The sequence below is a fragment of the Toxotes jaculatrix genome, chromosome 16 (assembly GCF_017976425.1).
Source record: "Toxotes jaculatrix isolate fToxJac2 chromosome 16, fToxJac2.pri, whole genome shotgun sequence".
NCBI lineage: Eukaryota > Metazoa > Chordata > Actinopteri > Toxotidae > Toxotes > Toxotes jaculatrix.
The window spans coordinates 20735369-20753606 of NC_054409.1; the positions used below are offsets into that span (position 1 = coordinate 20735369).

Sequence of the window (18238 nt, forward strand, 5' to 3'; positions counted from 1 at the left end):
CATGTTCTTTTCAGCATAAAGCGCTCATGTGGAAATGTTCTTATCAATTTGTTCTTGACATAAAGCTCATTATTTACTGTGCAGTGCCGTAAAAGTTATTTCACGTTGTCAGCGGTTCATCTCACCTGTCTGTCCTAGAGGGCAGTTGGTACAGACCACCTGTCCTGTCTCTGCCATTTGGGCACAGCTGGTACCGTCCGGGCAAGGGCAAGGCTGACAATCACCAGGCGTGCCAATCAAGGCGTTACCATAGTAACCATCCAGGCAGTGTTCACAGGTCATCCCAGCAGTGAAGTCTGAGCACTCACACACACCTGAAACAGAGAGGGGGGGGGGGGGGGTAACAATTACACGCTCCAGCTACACACATGCACACCTGTTTATATACGTGTTTTTCACACTTTCACACTGGTTTTGACACAAATAAACCGCAGAGGGTGGTGTTTTCCTTATGTCCAGCAGAGTGCGCTGTGTCTCTGACCATAGCTGCAGCCCCTCCACACAAATACAAGTACACTCCACAACCCAACCCGGAATGAAAACATTCCCCACAGCCCACCATGGAGAGCAGAAGACAACTAAATTCACCCTGACTATAATTGCTTTGGGAAACATAAGAGCCAAATGCAGTCCGAAAGACCTTCAAGACGTAAAGCAATTCCCCCACCAAGTGCGAGAGATTACCAATTCTATGGCGTCCTAAAAAGAAACTGTTGTTTCAAAAGCCTTCGGAAAACAAACCACAGCTTTGAACCACTTTCAAGGATTTGTTCACGTGCAACATGTGTCGATATACACATATATACACCAAATCCCTGATGAATTCTGCTCCGTTTATTGAGCAGACTTTCAGTCCTCAGTATGCCATATTTCAAATCCAGTAAGCCACAGGCGGTGATGAATGATACAACATGATAATCAGAGAATATACCCACAGCAGTGAAGAAACTGATGCTATGTCTAAGCGGATGGCATGACTGTAAAAGGGGAAAAATGATGTAGAGTAAAACAACCCTGTCTCCTGCTGCAGTTCAGTGACCTGCTGTGGCTCGTCAAAAAGCCGAGATGATAGGACCCACAGCTGCTTTCTCAATTTGTGCAACGGCAACCTATGAAATGAAACAGTGAAAATTTGACATAATATAATGTGGCATTCTAATTTAATAACTGATCGACTAAAGCGCGCCACAAAGTAATAAGTGTTAACGTTCTTGGAAAATCCCAAAGAAAAAAAGCAACTGCTCAGACGCTTACAAAGTTAAATTCATCTTAAGATCACAATGAGCAGATATTCATTAAATTTTAATCACCATTTATGCATTTTAATCTGTAACAAAATAATAGCTGCTTCTGTGCTGGGGTGTGAAACCGCAAGAAGATATTTAGCATTCCTGCTGCACTGCATGATGTTTTGCTTTTAATATTCACTGAGAGCCTGGATATCAGAGAACTTACACTAATTTGAATCATTTTTAAAATTTCAAAGTTTCTAAAATCACTTCAGCATGGGTTGATAACAATAATTGCGCTGATTTTCTAGAGAACACCAATAAGATCTCAATGCATAGCAAATAATCCGCAGGCATCCGATTTTACAGAGCCCTCATTAAAATTTCCCATCACTCCCATATAGCCTACGGTCTGATTCAGTGAGAAGCTCTTCGCTGTGCATTTTAAAATCCGCTCGCACCACTAAATATTGGAGTAAAGAAATTCTTGCCTGTAGTTATGGGGCCACTGCAACCAGTATCTCCCATTGCTAAATAAAGCACTGTTAACTTCAGACCTGTAAGTCAAGTATATCAAGTCAAGTCAGGTCAGTTTTTCATTTTTATAACAGACGTTATGTCAGGTCAAATTTCATGTAGAGAAGGTCCTTTTAAGTCCCTTTAAGAGTGAGGGGGTAATGGTAATAATAATAATAATAATCAGATTAATAATAAGGCTAATGCTAATAACAATCATAAGACTAATAATAATGATTGTAGCAGTGGATTTTGAGCAGGGTCATGGGGGCAGTAGGTGGTTTGCAATCACACATCCAGACTCTGCAGCACCTGCAGAAAGCGACGGGAGGTAAGAGGAAAGAGGAAGCACAAAACTACAGGAGAGAAAAGATACAGGCTTAGTAACAGGCATTAATGGGATGTGAATGTGTACAGATGGAGAGGAAAAGGAAGAGAGGGGATGCATCATGGGAAGTCCCCGGTAGTCTTGGCCTATAGCAGCATAACTAGGGGATGGCTCAAGAGGCTTTATCATAAAGGAAGGTTTTTAACCTACTCGTAAACGTGGAGAGGGTTTCTGTCTCCCGGAACCAAACAGGAAGGTGGTTCCACAGTAAAGGAGCCTGATAGCTGAAGGCTCTGCCTTCCATTCTACTCTCGGAGATTCTAGGAAGCAAGCCTGCATTCTGGGAGCACAGTGTTCCAGTGGGGTGATAGGGAACTGTGAACTCTTTAAGATATGATGGTGTAGGTAAGGAGAAGGATTTTAAATACTTGTCTGAATTTTACATGGAGACAACGCGGAGAAGCTAATATGTGAGGAATATCATATAATTTCCTAGTTCTTGTCAGTACACATGCAGCAGCCTTCTGGATCAGTGGAAGAGTCTTTAGAGACTTGTTGGGGCAGCCTGATAATAAGGAATTGCGATAATCCATCCTAATAGTAACAAACGCACAGGCTAGTTTTTCTGCATCTTTATGTCACAGGATGTGCCTGATTTTTCAACATATATGAGATAAAATAATGACTGCATAGATAAATTGATCACACAGCCATTAGGGGAAACAATTATCCCATTGCATGATGAAGTACAGACTTCTGGATAAAAATCATTAGTTCTCTGGTGAGTAGAGGTGAATAATACATGACTTCCAAGCATGTAATGCCAGTCACTTAAACAGAGTATTTAGTAATAATGATTGTTCGTAGAATAAAGAAGTGAATCTTTCTCGAATTTCACAAGGCATACAATGACACTGATGGTGTGCAGTGTCAATCCCCAATGAGCCATAGTAAATTTAATGGCAGCAGAAATGTGCTGACTTTACTGAGTGTGAAGATGACTGAGCATGATATGAGGCAGTGGAGCCACAGAGGGCCTCCTTGACACTATTATCATTCCATCGGCTCCTCGGAAAAGCTAACGGCATGCATCACAAACTGTCGCTGAATGGCAGGATCGCTCATCACATGATATTCCTCATCGTTATGCTAATCATCATTACTTCATGACATCCGTGCAGAATGATTTTTATCAATGAATCAATGACCGTTCATTCAGCCTTAATGAACTGGGATATCTGTGAAGCTCCCAGTGGAGTTGCACACTTTGAATCCTTTGACAAATCCACACAATCCCACTATTCTGCTCCCGCCCCTCTTGTACTCCTCCCCTTTCAGCCATGGAGCTCTGCACTCCAGCTCACCACTCTCTGCCTGAACCCTGCTTGTCTTTTCTATAAGGGAAAAGCAATATTTCTGTATGGGAAACAAGCAGTCTGAGTTTTTTTTTTTTTTTTTAAGGGGAGCCCTCTATCATACACACATCACACTCCAAAGAGCTCCTTTCTTCCAGCACTCATTCTACCTGTACCTCATCCCTCCACTATGCTCCTCATTGTACTCTCTCTACATAAATACACACACGCTCAGGACTAATGCACTTCATTAAGGCAGCCACTTGTGGAGGATAGGAATACATCAGAATACATCACTCTGGGGTAGCCGCAGAAGCACGGGCAGGCACTATAGAAAGAATGAAAGAGTGGTTGTTTTGAATTCCACCTCTTTCCGAATTTCTTTCTTATTCAGTGTGTTTATACTGCATCATTCAGTGTTCCTCTCAAACGAGTGCGATGAGTACCTCTTCCAAAGATAGTGGTTATCATTGTTTGCAGGAGCCTGTAATAGCTTTAACACCAGATGGGGATAGAAAATGGGAAAGGAAACCCAAGGAGAAATGGATTTTAAATAAGTATGTTTTTGTTTAGGCAGAAGATCAGAGCACGCCTATCTTCTGTTATTACATTCTTGCTCTCAAACTCTCCAGATTTATTTACTGACCAAATTGAGGTTCTAAAGATCACTGCATGTCATTCTGCACCATCTTGGGAGGTCTTTCCGAAGGAGAGGGGCAACATGTGGGGTCTTTGATGATGCGTAAGCCAAGAAATACAAGTAAAATAAAGTCACATGAGCTCAAAGCAACATGTGGCTGCATCAGTTATGTGTGAGTGTTGAGACGATTTCTTGCTTTGCTCCACAGCGCAAATACCTTTAAAGTGATTTTTGAAAAACGTAAAAAAAATAATTCTAGACAAAGTCTTAAGTTTTCTGCATAATATAAGCAAAATTACAAGAAGGATGTAATGTCAAAAACATGAGCTTTTCAAGACCTCCATATTTTCCAAGAGGCTTGTCTCCTTCGCCCACTGGAACATTAAAAAGCTTCGGGCCAAGGAAATCTATTTACTAATGCATGTGAACACCCTGTTTTAATGAAGGAGAGAAGGAAACAAGGCAGAAAGAAAGAGACAGAGACTGAGAGAGAAAATTTCGTCTGCAGCTCTGAGGCCTCCAGGGTAGAAGTTGGGGTAAATCTGCTGCAGGACTGTTTGATGGTGATGTTACTCTCTAATTTAACACAGATATGCTGCCAGCGCTGGCTGCTGCAGATGTGGCTTGTCAGTGGGGTCTGAATGAGTGGACTGCTGCAGAGGGGAGAGGGAGGATGTTGAAAGAAAAGAGGAGGGGCTGTATATTCTGTCCACCCCCATACATAATGTGCACAATACGAATGACTGGGGAAATATGTTTTGTCATACTGTGACTGTGGAAAATAAATGCATCAATTCCTGTTTTGTGTATAGAGGCTGTCAGCCAAATTGTAATGGCCAAGGCCCTCGGGTATTGGGGATGGGAACACTTAGAGCAGTGGCTGTAGCTCATGTTGCCTCGACCAAAGTTCTGGGTCACCTACTGTAGATGCTGTGGAGGAGCTCTATAAACCATTTACTGTGCATTTTACTCTGATCAAATGTCAGTGCACTTGTGAAACGGATGCAGCAAGCTGCTAAGTAAGTATCATATGTCAATATCATGATTTAGCGTCACTATCAGGTCAAAATAAAAACTGTATCCAATTAGTCTTGTTTACGTCCAAGGCTCCTCTAAATGTTTCAGCTTTGTGTTCATACTTTTTGCCCAAATTAGCATGTGAACGCTGCAAACATTAGACATTACACATTAGAATACGGATGTTAGCATGTAGCTCAAAGCACCACTGTGCCTCACAGAGCCACTAGCATGGCTGTAGACTCTTTTAAATCAGTTTCAATGCTACTGGAAGAGGTCAAAAGAATCTAAATGAGCCTATTCATGAAAATACAATGCTTATTGTAGAGAAAGTCTCTATTTCTGTCTCAATGCCTTTCTCCATTGTCTTCAACCATAAGCACCGCTACATAATACAAAATAATTAGCATACACAATAGTAGGCTAATTTGGCACAAAACTGTAATTTAATATTTTTTGATTTCAAAAGCCACACACACAATCAAAGGCCACACTGCTGCTTTCAGCCTTAGCAAACCAAACTGAGGGAATCATCTGATTAAGTTCCCCATTTCTCCTTATCAATAGCCAATTATTTATGAGAAATCACATATTAATTAAGTTAACAATGCTTTAACCAGACATCCCAGTTTTTTCAATATATCTCCTGCACAAAAGCGTATTGTGCAGACTCATGCGATGCACTTGAAAGCATTAAAGATTTGAAGATGCAGATCAATGTGGATCTAAGTGATGTTTGTGTCCTGGATCCACATTCACAGACAGACTGCAGATTGTTTGCAAAATAAACAGACTTTCGGTTAAATAAAAAGAAGTTGCGTTAAACCACGTTTTCACGACTTACTTCGGACCTAGCTATAATCTTCCGGCTATGAAGAAGGCCAGCTATAGTTAGCTGCAGCCTGCTGACCACAAGTACCTGGACGCAGCATGTGCATCGTCCCTACAAATGCTAGTATAAATAACTGTTCCTTGTCCTGTTTCATAACAGCATATGCTTGTTTCTCACTTTTTGACATTTGTGCGGGGCCAAATTTTTGAATAATGCTCAGTGGTTTTGCATAGCTAAATGTCACGCCCACTGCAGTCTGGTGGAGGAGGTCGAGAAACGGCAGCTTTTTTTTGGCCTTGGTCTGTGAAGGGGAACGGATCACCAGGGGCTCCTGCAGCAAAATACATTGAAGTCAGCCTAATAAAGGCCATCATCCAGAGTACCTGTCTCATTGCATCAATTAAGGTACAGACGAAGAAATGACCAAACATGCTGCTCATTACAATACTCATTAGAATGCTAGGGTAAAACGGAGGATACTGTGAGTCAGTATTTACCAACAAAGGGCCGCTTTAGAATGAGACAGAGGAAGCAAGGGCGCACATTCCCCAAATGCCTGCTTAAATGCCATCTTCGGCTCTCTAAGGTCATTAGTTAGAAAAATCTATGGGAGAAAGTTGAGGCAGACAAACTGATGGGGAGTGAAGCTGGCTCTAGCTGGCTTATTCAACCCCCTAATCTCTCTGGTGGGTTGTATTTGTAGCAGGCTAAGCCCTAAGATGCCTGGTCCGTATCAGCATGATGGGGATATGAGGAGCGACAGTGAGAGCAAAAGGAAGTGAGAAGGAGGAAAAAAAAAAAAAAAGACTGATGTAGTCAGTTAGAATGAATCTTACCATGTAATTTCTCCAGCTGATCCTATTCAGTATGCTTTACTTATCTCCTCACGACCAGTGCGTTTATTTTACACAAAAATAAATCGAAAGATAGACAATGAGCACACTCAGTCTGCCTGCCTTGGTTTCTAGCCACACTGTCAGGTTTCACTGATCTGAAAAAGATTCATCCTTTTCCTTGGTGAAATTAGTTAAGACAAGAAAGATTTAGCACAACTAACCTGGTGTATTGACAAAATAAATGAGAGCAAGGAAGATTACTCTGCCTAAAAACAACCAATAACAAGAGAAAACCTCCAGAAAACAACAGAAGTAAGAACTCTATCTGTGTATCCAGTGGTGATATTAAATGTTAAAAGAAATTACAGATATGTGACTCAAAAAAAAAAGAATATTTAAAAGTCTACAGCCATGCTAGCAGCTCTGTGAGACTGTAAGCTAAATGCTAACATCAACATGCCAATATGGTGATAGTGACAATGCTGATATGTTGCTCTTATAATGTTTACCACGTTAACCATCTTAGGAATGTCATGAATTTTGCAGGTGCTATGTATTAAATTATTAAAGTGTTGGACAAATAAAAAATGTGACCTGTTCATCTTGAAGGGGACATGATTGTCTAAAAGTGATCAAACCAAATTATCTATCTAATAGATGATTGATCTGAATAGATCTTCCACTGAAGATCACAAGTGTCAACCTCATGGAGGCCCTGGGGGAGAAATAAGGGGATAGTTCACGTAATTAATATTCATGGTGGGTCAACTGAAACACTGACGTTTCCTAAAGCTGTGGCCTGGATACAAAGAAATGGTCAAACGCAAAGGCTGAGATATCCTGACACATCATTTCATCATAATGTGACTACATAGAGTCTTTTCATCAGACCCTCCCAGTCTGGTAAATGCCCATGTCTTTCAAAAGCCATGTGTCCCCTTTGAAACTCATACTTTCTGTTAAAAATGTGCAGCCCGCTCAACTATATCACTTGAGCAATTTTCTCAGACTTAAGAATACTCCCTCTAGATTCACACACAACATTATACAACTATTTTCACAGGCTGAGTAGTACTTCCTATGACTTGTAATTTGACTTTGAGGAGTTCCCCGTTGAATTAATTTTGAACTCATACTGGGTGGAACGGGCTTCCTCTCCCAGATGGCATTGTTCTCTGAGGATGTAAGTACAAGTGCTGTGCACCACGGAGGACTAACACAGGTCTATTAGGAAACAGGGCTAACAGAGGAGCTCTAATGCAGCACCCTAATGCTCCACGTCCAGCAGAGAGTACAGTGTCGAGAGCATCATGTGTTTCATTTGTTTAGGTGATTAATGAGCACTACAGCGTGGGCTGCAGAGAAAATTGAGTGTATCCGTTTTATCCATACATTACGATCATCTCTCTCCTTCCTCAACACCCTCCCTTGAGCTTATTAATTGTGCTCTCTACCCAATTTTATGGATGGTGTGTGTGCAATTAACACAGTGTACCCACTGTACAGAAGCAAATCCGGTCCAGTGGTACACTGAAATGACAGTTATGTCCAAAAGTGGAAACACATGTGCCACACACTAACTTCATCAGCCCTGCAGCACGAGCGCACGGCAGAAATCACTATTTGCTCGTTCCACCACAAATATTAACATTTCCAATCTGTTTTGTTGCGCTACAGCAAATAGAACCGACGCGACTCAGAGTGTTAATAAATCATGATTATGAAGCACCATTGGCTGCAGCTTCCCTCGGCAGCCAGTGAATAAACTCCATCCCAATTCTGTCTGTGGGCACACCCTGCATGATGATACAAGTCGTTAGGTAATTATACAGCAATTAAGATTCTGATAGGAGAAACAGCAGGTTGGTCCGCCCTCCTGGTGACAAATGATGAACAGGGTGTCTCTAATCGACTTACTTTGATAGCTCCCCTTGACCTGAACTTATAGATTTATGGAGAGCTTCTGCTGTTTGTTTGCTTCCCCCTCTTTTTTTTTTTTTTTTTTTAAACCAAAGACGAGCCAGCAGGCCTTCAGAAGATGACATGCCATCATCCGTTTGAAAAATAAAGGCTAATTTTAACTAGCTTCTTTTCCTGATAGTCAGCTAATGCTATTCAGCCCAAAAGCTTCACGCCAAAGGACACAGCACACAAGGGATTTTTGATCCATGACTCAGAGGACACATCGTTTTCCATATTTAACACTCATTCATCATTTGCATGGCACTATAAATATTTTTAAAACATCCTCAAAAGCGTGTGTGTGTATGTGTGTAATGAAAAATCTTCACAGTCTGTGGGGACTTGTAAGGTGTGAACTCTATTAAGATGCGATATTAAGATGCTAAATGCTGCTAAGCTCAACCTATTTAGCATAAACCAAAGCTACTTTGATGTTAAACAGTTAAACAGGTTCATTAATAAATAATGCAGTTTTCCTTCCAACAGCTGAGAACACAAGCACATTTGTGTTCAGACTGCCTAAAAAAAAACATTCTCCTACATTCTGACACTTCCAATCTTTGTAAAGAACACACAAAATGAACTGACTTTTTTTTCCAGCTCTCACCACTTTCCCTCTCACATCTGCTCTCAGAAGAAGTTGAGGTTATTGATAACACCAATTCCCGTTCTATATAAGTACTTAAAAAACCGCATGGATCCAACTGTATGGATGTTGGGTACCATACTAATAAAAAAGGAAATACACCTGTGAAAGTCATGAAGATATCCAGGGAGTGGAAACATGAGAGGAGTCTGCACAGAAGGGCGTCAAGGACGCTAAAAACAAAGTCAAGGTGACTGGGGAGAGCAGGTGCAATCCTAGCTGAGGAAGAAGGAAGCAGAAGACAGCAAGAGGCTGACTAGGGAGTCAGGGGAACAAGAGGAGGCAGAGAGAAGTGCGTGAGAGAGGGAGACATCCAGATTGAGAAGAGACATAAGAGACACAGGAAATCTGCAAGCAAATTAGACATCATTAGCCAAGAGGCGGTTAACAAGTCTAATTAGGGGGGAGGCAGGCAGGCAGTGATACCAGACTTGCTTCCGGACCTCAGACGCACACACACACACAGTCATATAAACACACATGGAGTCACAAACATAACACACACTCTCAGCCAAAGCTTCAGGCATCTCCTAACTAGGTCAGATCTCTGAGACTTTAAGTCGCAGGGTAGGGGAGGGAGATAGAGAGGAAGAGAGAGATTGAGGAAAGATAAAAGATGGAGGGTGGGACCTTGGATGGAATAGTTGTCTGCTCTTGGTGAGATGGAGAGACTTGTTTAAAGCTGTGATAGTGAGATAGTGTGGAAAAGACTCAGGGAGAAAAAGAGTGCATATAGTAAACAACCACAGACACACACGTATAAATAACTGCATAGAGTTTGACTTGTTTACACAGCCAACAGCTGCTGTTTTACTTCTGTCATTTACGGAACGTTGTGTTTAGGACATGAAGCTGAAAGAAAACTGCAGCTGCCGTTACTATCTCCCATAAAAAATGTCAGGTGCATTAAATACACACTTCTCCTTTAGCTGTTATTATGAGATTAGCTGTGTGAGATGAGGATATTGCTGTATTAGTACAGCCATCCAGTTCTCAGTTTGAGTGATAGCTTGCCAATGCCCCTGAGGGATGACTGAGCTATGTTCCCTTGAAGCAATGATGACTGAATGTCAGTTCTGGAAAGACAGAAAAATGCTTCAGTCGAACAGCCGGCATCTCTTTCTGTTCCCTCTGCTCTCTCAAAGGCACAGTGACAGAAAATATTGTCTCAAACAACCACTGATGATCCCTCATCTCATGTTACACGAGCTGAATGCTTCCGAAGGATGACTTTCTTGTCAATGTGGCAACCTGGATTAGTTTTATACTTTATAATAATATAGTACTATTCTAAATTGTTCTGTTAACAATGAGCAAAGCATGTTGACACAGCCAGTTCCAAGAGCAGCGACTTATGAAATGGTGGGCTTTTGATTCACTCTGTGAAAACTCTCTGAAGTTACTCAAACTATGTTATATGCGAATTTAAAGGGAAGAACATTTTTTCTTTTATTTTTTTACAACTTGAGTCACGTAGAGTACTTTGGTTTTGTACTTCCTTAAATTAGGGACATGAAAGAGACTGAGAACTCAAAGTTGATGCAATAGAGGCTGCGACATTCTGACTTTTAGTTTCTAGCATTGGTCAAACTTATCATGCCATGTTCAAGTCAAATGTGATGGATGGTGGAAGGACCTGCAGGCAGACAACAGCAGAGCTGGCTGTGTGATGGTTACAAGTACCGTGAATTGACCATTCATCTATTAATTTTGGGATTTAATACCTTGAGCAACAGACTTTGGCAGCTGTGAGACATCCATATTTGTTGGGTTTTCAGACACTTTCATTTTGTTAGCTGAAAAATCTTTCAGCTAACAATGTGTCAGTTGCAATTACAATGATGTTGATGTGAATGCTATTTACAAGTCGGAAACTGGTAATTGCAGTAACTCTTCTGTGACAGCAAAGGCAGCATTAGACCCTCTCTGACTGGAAAATATAAACATCTTTCAAGCGTAACTTTTTGTTAAGTGTTTGTGGTCTCAAGTTTCAGCAAAAGCTACTCCAGTGATGCTCCATAGGAGACATTATATTGCTGTTTTCACAGGCTGGAGCCATCCTCATGACTACTAAATTGACTTTGGCATGTACTGTAAAGTTGGTGAAGTTCCCTTTTAAATATAATAAAATAAAATGCTCTGAACCTGATTTATGAATTCACCTTTTCATTTTTGGGGGGATTTTCTACTTCAACAGGAGTCACTGAAACAGAAACATTGGTGATTGGCTGTCAGTGGAGTGGCACCCAAATCATCATGCCCTCCTGACGTTTTCCAGATTTATTATTTGAATTCAGTTGTGCACAAGCCAAATGGGCTGTAAATGTTTCACTTATTACCTGTCTCTGGATGGCAGGTTCCGTGCTGGTGGCAGTTGCATGGCACGCATGTCGAGAGAGGCCCTCTGCCAGGGACTTCCCTGGTGTATCCTGGGATGCACCGCTCACAAAACTGGCCTGCGAAGCCTGGGGGACAGGAACAAGATTCCACCCAAGGAGCAGGAGGGCTGACTGGACCAGAGGAGATTAAAGCTGAGGTCAGGGTTACACCTGCGAGCTGCGATGTGTCTGGAGAAAAGAGGAAGGAAGGGAAAATATGGGAAGAGTGCCTTGTCACAAGACAGACGGTTACAGAGGTCAGTAGTAAACTGATAACTGTTGCCTCAGAGGCCTGTTGAAGTGTTTGGGGAACCTGCTTTTCTCTGGAATGAGGGGTGTGTGTGTGTGTGTGTGTAGGTGTGCTTGTTTGTGGGTCTCTGTATCTCATTAAGAGGTGGGTTATTAGCATTTGTTGCAGTGCTGTCCCTCCTTCCCTGTCTCATTACAGGTTCTGGCCTGTGATTACAGTTTACAGTCTGACACACACACACACACACACACAATAACAGATTCATCCACCCACATGCCCGTAAATGCCACACTTAATGCTCACTCGCACACGCACGCACGCGCCCACACACATACACCCGTCACCCAGGGAATCTTTGATATAGCAAATGAATAAATCACTGCAGCAGAGCAAGACGAGAAGAAAAGGAGACAGGAGACTCGGTGGAGGTATGTCAGACGTGCAGTTCCTGTGGGGTTTCAAGATCCCTCTCTCCTCTCATGAATAGTGATGGCGGCAGGCCATCCTGAACCAAATCCCTTTCACCCTCTACTCTCTAAACCACATCCACTGAACACAAAATTACTTTTGTTCCTGTTCCTTGAGAGCACACAAGAAGGACAGATGGTAGATAGATAGACAGAGTATGCTGTGCACGTATGAGTATGTAGGTTTGTTGGATAAGGAATAAACCAAGTGTGAATGAGCAGCTGCATAATGAGCGAAATCTGACTAGAAGAAACAGTGAGGGCTGAGAAAGTGGAAGAACCAGAGGAGAGGATGGACGCTGACTTCTAACAAGTCATGATCCAGCCATTCCTTCAGCGGTGATGAAACCTAGTTCATTTGCACCTCTGAGGGATAATCAGTAGGCAAGTCTGTCCTCTCCCCTCTTCATGACTCGCCTTAGCCTCTACCCTTTACTCTCCTCTACCTCCTGAATTCTATTAGCTCGTTCAGCAAGGGAAAATGTGCAATTAAAACAGTTTTCAGAAACCGAACCCATATTTCAGTTAATTAAAAACATTTCGTTTTAAGTCACGCTGTGCAAATTCTCTCCATCAATCCTTTCTCCAAGAAACCTTGTCAGACCAGTTGAGGTTTTAATTCTTTTGAATGGCTCACTGCAGCCTCACCAACTATGACAATTAAGGTATCTTTAGGTACCTGTGCATGGAGTCATTAAGCCACTAATTTCTCTTAAACTTCCAATATGGCTATGCTCTCTGTTCAAAACCCATTTTCTTTCTTGCAGAGACAATTAATGGCCTTCACTGTGGGTGTAGCAAAAGCCTACGTTTATAGTCTAAAGACAATACTGTTATTAAAATAACACACTTCTGTTATAAGAGACTCTCTGTGGTGTACAGAGAAATTTGAGGAATGAAGGAGACTGTGAGAGGGAGAGAGGAGAGAGATGCAAGGGTAGCTTTATGGGATTCTGATATTAAAGTTTGCCAGGCAGTCTGCAGCGATAAGGCACTTATAAAGCTGCTTGGGAATGAGTTTGAGACCTTACACAAATCATTAAGAGTTTCTCCCCCATGTTGTGCAGTAGATGCAGTGTAAACCATGTGCTTGACTTTGTTTGCACGTTCATGTGGGTGGGTGGTTACAGGAGACAGTTCGATGGAATATGCATGACTGCACTGCTGTGCTTCTGCAAACTTCTGTGCCAGTCCTTCTGCATGTGCAAGTGCACGTGGAACTACACAAGAGTGTGTGTCACATTGCCTGCGATGCCTGCAACTAATTAAAATGGTGTAAGTAGTGTGAGAAAGCTGGTGATTTTGGCCAGCTGTTCTGTCTTCTTGGTGCTCTAATCCGCCGTAATTCCTCTCAGATCCTGCCTGTACTTTACAATGCAGACTATCAGATGGAAAGGCAGGAGGAACATGATAAAAATAAGAGCAGGATTTCAAGGAGTAGTCACTAACATCTGGGAATAAATGTCCCGTTTTCTGCTAAGCCAGATTTGGAACAGTTGCACTATTCCCTGAATACAAATACTGTCATTGTTTTAGAAAGTATGTTTGGTGCAACTTTAACAATTTGTGCTACTGTGTGATGAAAATGTATTTTTAATCGATAGAACTGTGACACTTTTACTGGTATCATTTGTGAATGGCCATGAATTCAGCAATAATATCACATAATATTTAATGTCAAAAATAAAAATGTCAACAATAACGCACTGGGTACAATGCATCCCAAACTAAATGTGTTACACACAGCGGCACACAAACACACACTTACAGTTGTGTCCTCCAGCGTTGCTGATTCTGATAGCTGTCACGTTGTAAAGGAGACGCTGGAAGTCAAAGGCAGACAACGCAGGTTTAAATCTCACCTCATTTTCATGGAGTCTGTGAAAGTAGAAGAGAGAAATAGATCAGTTACAGTATGTTGGTACAGTGCATGCAAATGCAAACATCATCACATTAAACAGCCAAAACATCACATTTTAAAAGGTACAAAAACCCAAACAGAGAAAATTTGTTTGTGTGGGTGATTTATGGAACGGCAGAGTGGTTTCTAAAGCAATTTTAATTACACTCCACAACTAAGAAAATATGAAATGCCCTGCCACACATACACTTGATTTTTTTTTTTTTTTTAACAGTGGGCTATCCAGAGCAGCAGACACATACAGTCCGAAGAAAAGAAAAAAAAAATTATAAGTGCTGACAACACATATCCAGGGTCTTGATCACTGAGCTCTGCCATCTGCTGAAGAATGTCCTGAAAAGCCAGGCTGTACAGCTGACATCTGCCCGTTTTACTCCAGGTATCATGCACTCTTTCCATCTTGATGACAGGTGCTGTGTCAGCTCCACTCAGGTGGTGTTGTGTTATAAAATGTTCTCGCACTATTGTGTTTATAAAGGACACCTTATTTTAAAGTGCCATCCTGTTACGATAACCTTGTAATTATACACATAGCAGCCTAAGTCAGCCCGTTCATGTGTGAGTGTTCAATGACCCCTGTTTTAACAGACCAGGTGCTCACAGCACATTAACTTGTTTTCAAAATTCTTTATTTTGTGCATGGCCTCTGTCTTAGATTCATATTTACACTGTGCACATGAACATGTGTGTGTGTGTGTGTGTGTGTGTGCCTTCCAGGCTTGCCACACAGACTCTGCGCCATGTTAATGCGGCGGGTCCTTGTTCCCTGGCCTGACATGTAGGCACAGTAATAAAGAGAGGCAATTACAAACTGGGCCTCAAAGCCATGGTAATGGAGCTGGTCAGACAGCGATAAGCAGAGAGTGCATGAAAGTGAACAAACTCCCAGTCATGCTTTCCCTATGGAGCTTCAGTGTCCCTTTTAATCAGCAACAAGCAGAGCGCGGAGAGCCGCGCTGTAATTAAGCCTGCTCCACGGAGGATGAGTGGAGATCATCAGGAGAGAAAAGCCCAAAAGAATACTGGACATAGACACGCACATCCACACACATCCCCCTCCCCACACGCACACAAGTACCCTTAGAGAGACAAGAACAGAGATGAAGATACAAGGTGAGCAAGAGAGCAAGACATTACGGTGAGGGGGGGAGAAAGAGAAGCAAATAAATGATAAGGTACTCAGAGGGTAAGTAAGCATATCAGAGATTGTAAACTTGAAAAATACAGACAAGATACACAAATAGAACATGCATAGAGATATGCTGTTAGCATAATCTAACTGTGCCATTCTGCCTTTTAGAAAATGACACATTTTAATCAGGTTACTAATATCAATACATCCTGTTAATTGTAATTGTAATTGAATGTACTGTAAATGCAAGCAGCACAGAGGACAGAGTTTTTGGCCTTTGACTATAAGGGTTACTGAATCATAAATAAATTATAGGTTTACCCAAGGACATACTGTAGAAATTCCATGTATCTCCTTGCTTTGCTCACTCTATAGCAAAAGTTTGTTTTTTTCATTTTTATTTTGCCTGCAAAGTCCACTTTCTGTTCAATATATTTAGCTGGCCCTGATCTATGATCAAAGTCAGTAAATGTTCAGTACATGACAGAAACGAGCTCAGTGCCAGATGGACCACACGCCCGCACTACAACCAGTGCTCTGCTGACTGTTGTGAGTTGGTTCTTTTTTCTTTTTTTCTTTTTTTTTTCTTTTTTTCTTTATTTATTTTTTTAAAAGGAACTCATATGAGCAGCTTCCTGACATCCTTCTTTTGGTCATTAAAACAGAGAACAGCTGATCACTCTATGCAGAGCCTTTATCAGTTGTAAAAAGTGACTGAGCATTTGAGAGGTGCCTCGTGGCACAAATATTATACTTCCATGATACAGGCGTCCACACACACAGCTACAAACGAGGCAATAAAACCTCCCCTCCCACTGCTTTCATGGAAACAGAAAGTGAACAGAGGGAACATCAGAAAGTGGACGTTACCTTATATAAGCTTATATACAGCCTCCTCTCATCAGCCCCCTCTGTTTGAATCCCTGCTCTATCATATATTTTTCCTTCATCTGATTTTGAAATGATTGCACCAGGTGGGAACACACAGCCACTTAGCGGGTTACCATATTTACCCGCTATGAATACAAATGCTGCCAGTCAAGAGAGATGTGGAGTGTGTGTTGTGCTTTTTTTATACTTTCAAACACCTTTAATGAAACACTTATTCCCTTTTCTCTTAACGTGACTATTTTTGAGGCATATGTTCCACCTGATTGTTGCAAATCACACTGCCAGGTGGCCACATGGATTAATGTGTTTGTGTGCATGTCTGCATTTGTATGTGTGAGTGTGTGTATATGTGTGTGTGGCAGAGAGAAGAGGAAAGAGACAGGGATGAGGGAATGACATAGAGCATATACCGAAGTGCATCTGTGCATGTACCTGACAAGTGTAATGAGATCTGTAGAGAAGTTTTCCAGAGAAGAACACTTAATGACAGTTTCTGTCCCACATGCTCCAGAACATTTCAGTGAGGGAACCACAGACCACCTTTAGCCTGGGCTCTTGGTGCTAAGGGGAATCTCATTACTGGAGTGCAGACACCAGAGTGAGCGATGGAAGCACTAGAGGGGACAGAAAGACAAAGGCTGTGTCCCACATTCTGTCCCAGCTCAGGGGCTTGATCCACTGATGAAACTCAGATTTAGATTCAGATTCATATTCAGAGAACTTTACTGTCATTCCCTTCACATTCAGGGACGTATTAGGAACGAGATTTTGTTCGAAACTGTTAAACAAGGTGTCTCCTGGACTCAAACACCAAGTGCTAATTCCAGTGGTAAAAGTGTGACATGTTTTATTATCAGTATGAACTGCGATGTTGCATGTAACTACCAAATAATGTATGGGGTTAATGGTATTTACATATTTACATATCTTCGTTTTCCTGTGGTGAACAACAACCCATGCTGCCAGCAAGAGCAAACAGTGGAGTCGGTGAGTGATTTCAATTATTTTCACCCTGCAGCAGCCTTTTCGATTACCACCTAAGTGGTTTTGGATTGGTCTCTATGCAGGCCTGCTGGTACCAAACCTGGCAATCTCACTGAGATGACAAGACTTCACTGCATGCAGCTGTTGTTCATAAAGAAATAGCATCTAACCTTCCCTAAAACCACAAATTGTCCGAATTAAAGCGATCACTGATGCATTTCTGTCGATCTTGACATTAAGATATAGAGTGTTTACATGCAGCAATGCTTTCATACATATGTGATCCAGCAGCTTAATGTGCAGAGTCGGAGTGATATATACAGAGACAGGTATAGTCCATCGTACAACAATCGCCTTGCCAGTAACACACTCGGCCTCCCTTTCCCATCACTTGATGCTTCACTTGAAGTGGAGATCTCTGCTTTTACCCACCAGACTAAAACAAGTTTCAACAAGACTGACCTGTCCTTTGTCAAATTCTGTTTTCCACCACCACAGACAACAGCAGCACAAGTATATTGACTCCTGCCCAAACTGCCAACAATCGTAGTGTGATTCTAGACAACCGACTGCTGAGTGGAGCCTTCATTGCAGCCACAACGTAATCCTGCAGGTTTCCACTTTACAGCATCCATCAAACCAGACCTTTCCTCACTGCTGTTTCTGGCCAGGTCTTTATGCTTTAATCATCTCCGATCTGAACTAGTGCTGCTTCCCTCCCAGCAAACTACAACTTACACACTGCTGCAACCTACTTTTCCTTCAACTTCTCCAAAATTTACCATATCACTGCTTCCGAGCAGCAGCCAACACCCTTCTGCCCATTGTTATTGAACTGTAAGCATGTGGAGGCT

The 18238-nt window shown here is 41.9% G+C and overlaps 1 protein-coding gene across 2 annotated transcripts in view; it reads right to left on the bottom strand.

Annotated features, from left to right (window-relative positions):
* Window positions 1–18238, bottom strand: part of lamc3 (laminin, gamma 3) — a 121438-nt gene that overhangs the window by 22056 nt on the left and 81144 nt on the right. For both annotated transcript variants that reach the window (XM_041059177.1, XM_041059176.1), the window contains exons 11-13: window positions 14225–14334; window positions 11701–11928; window positions 126–314 (exon numbers count right to left, since the gene is read on the bottom strand). In XM_041059177.1, coding sequence (XP_040915111.1) covers window positions 126–314; window positions 11701–11928; window positions 14225–14334 — 527 coding nt within the window. The remainder of the gene's footprint in view (window positions 1–125; window positions 315–11700; window positions 11929–14224; window positions 14335–18238) is intronic.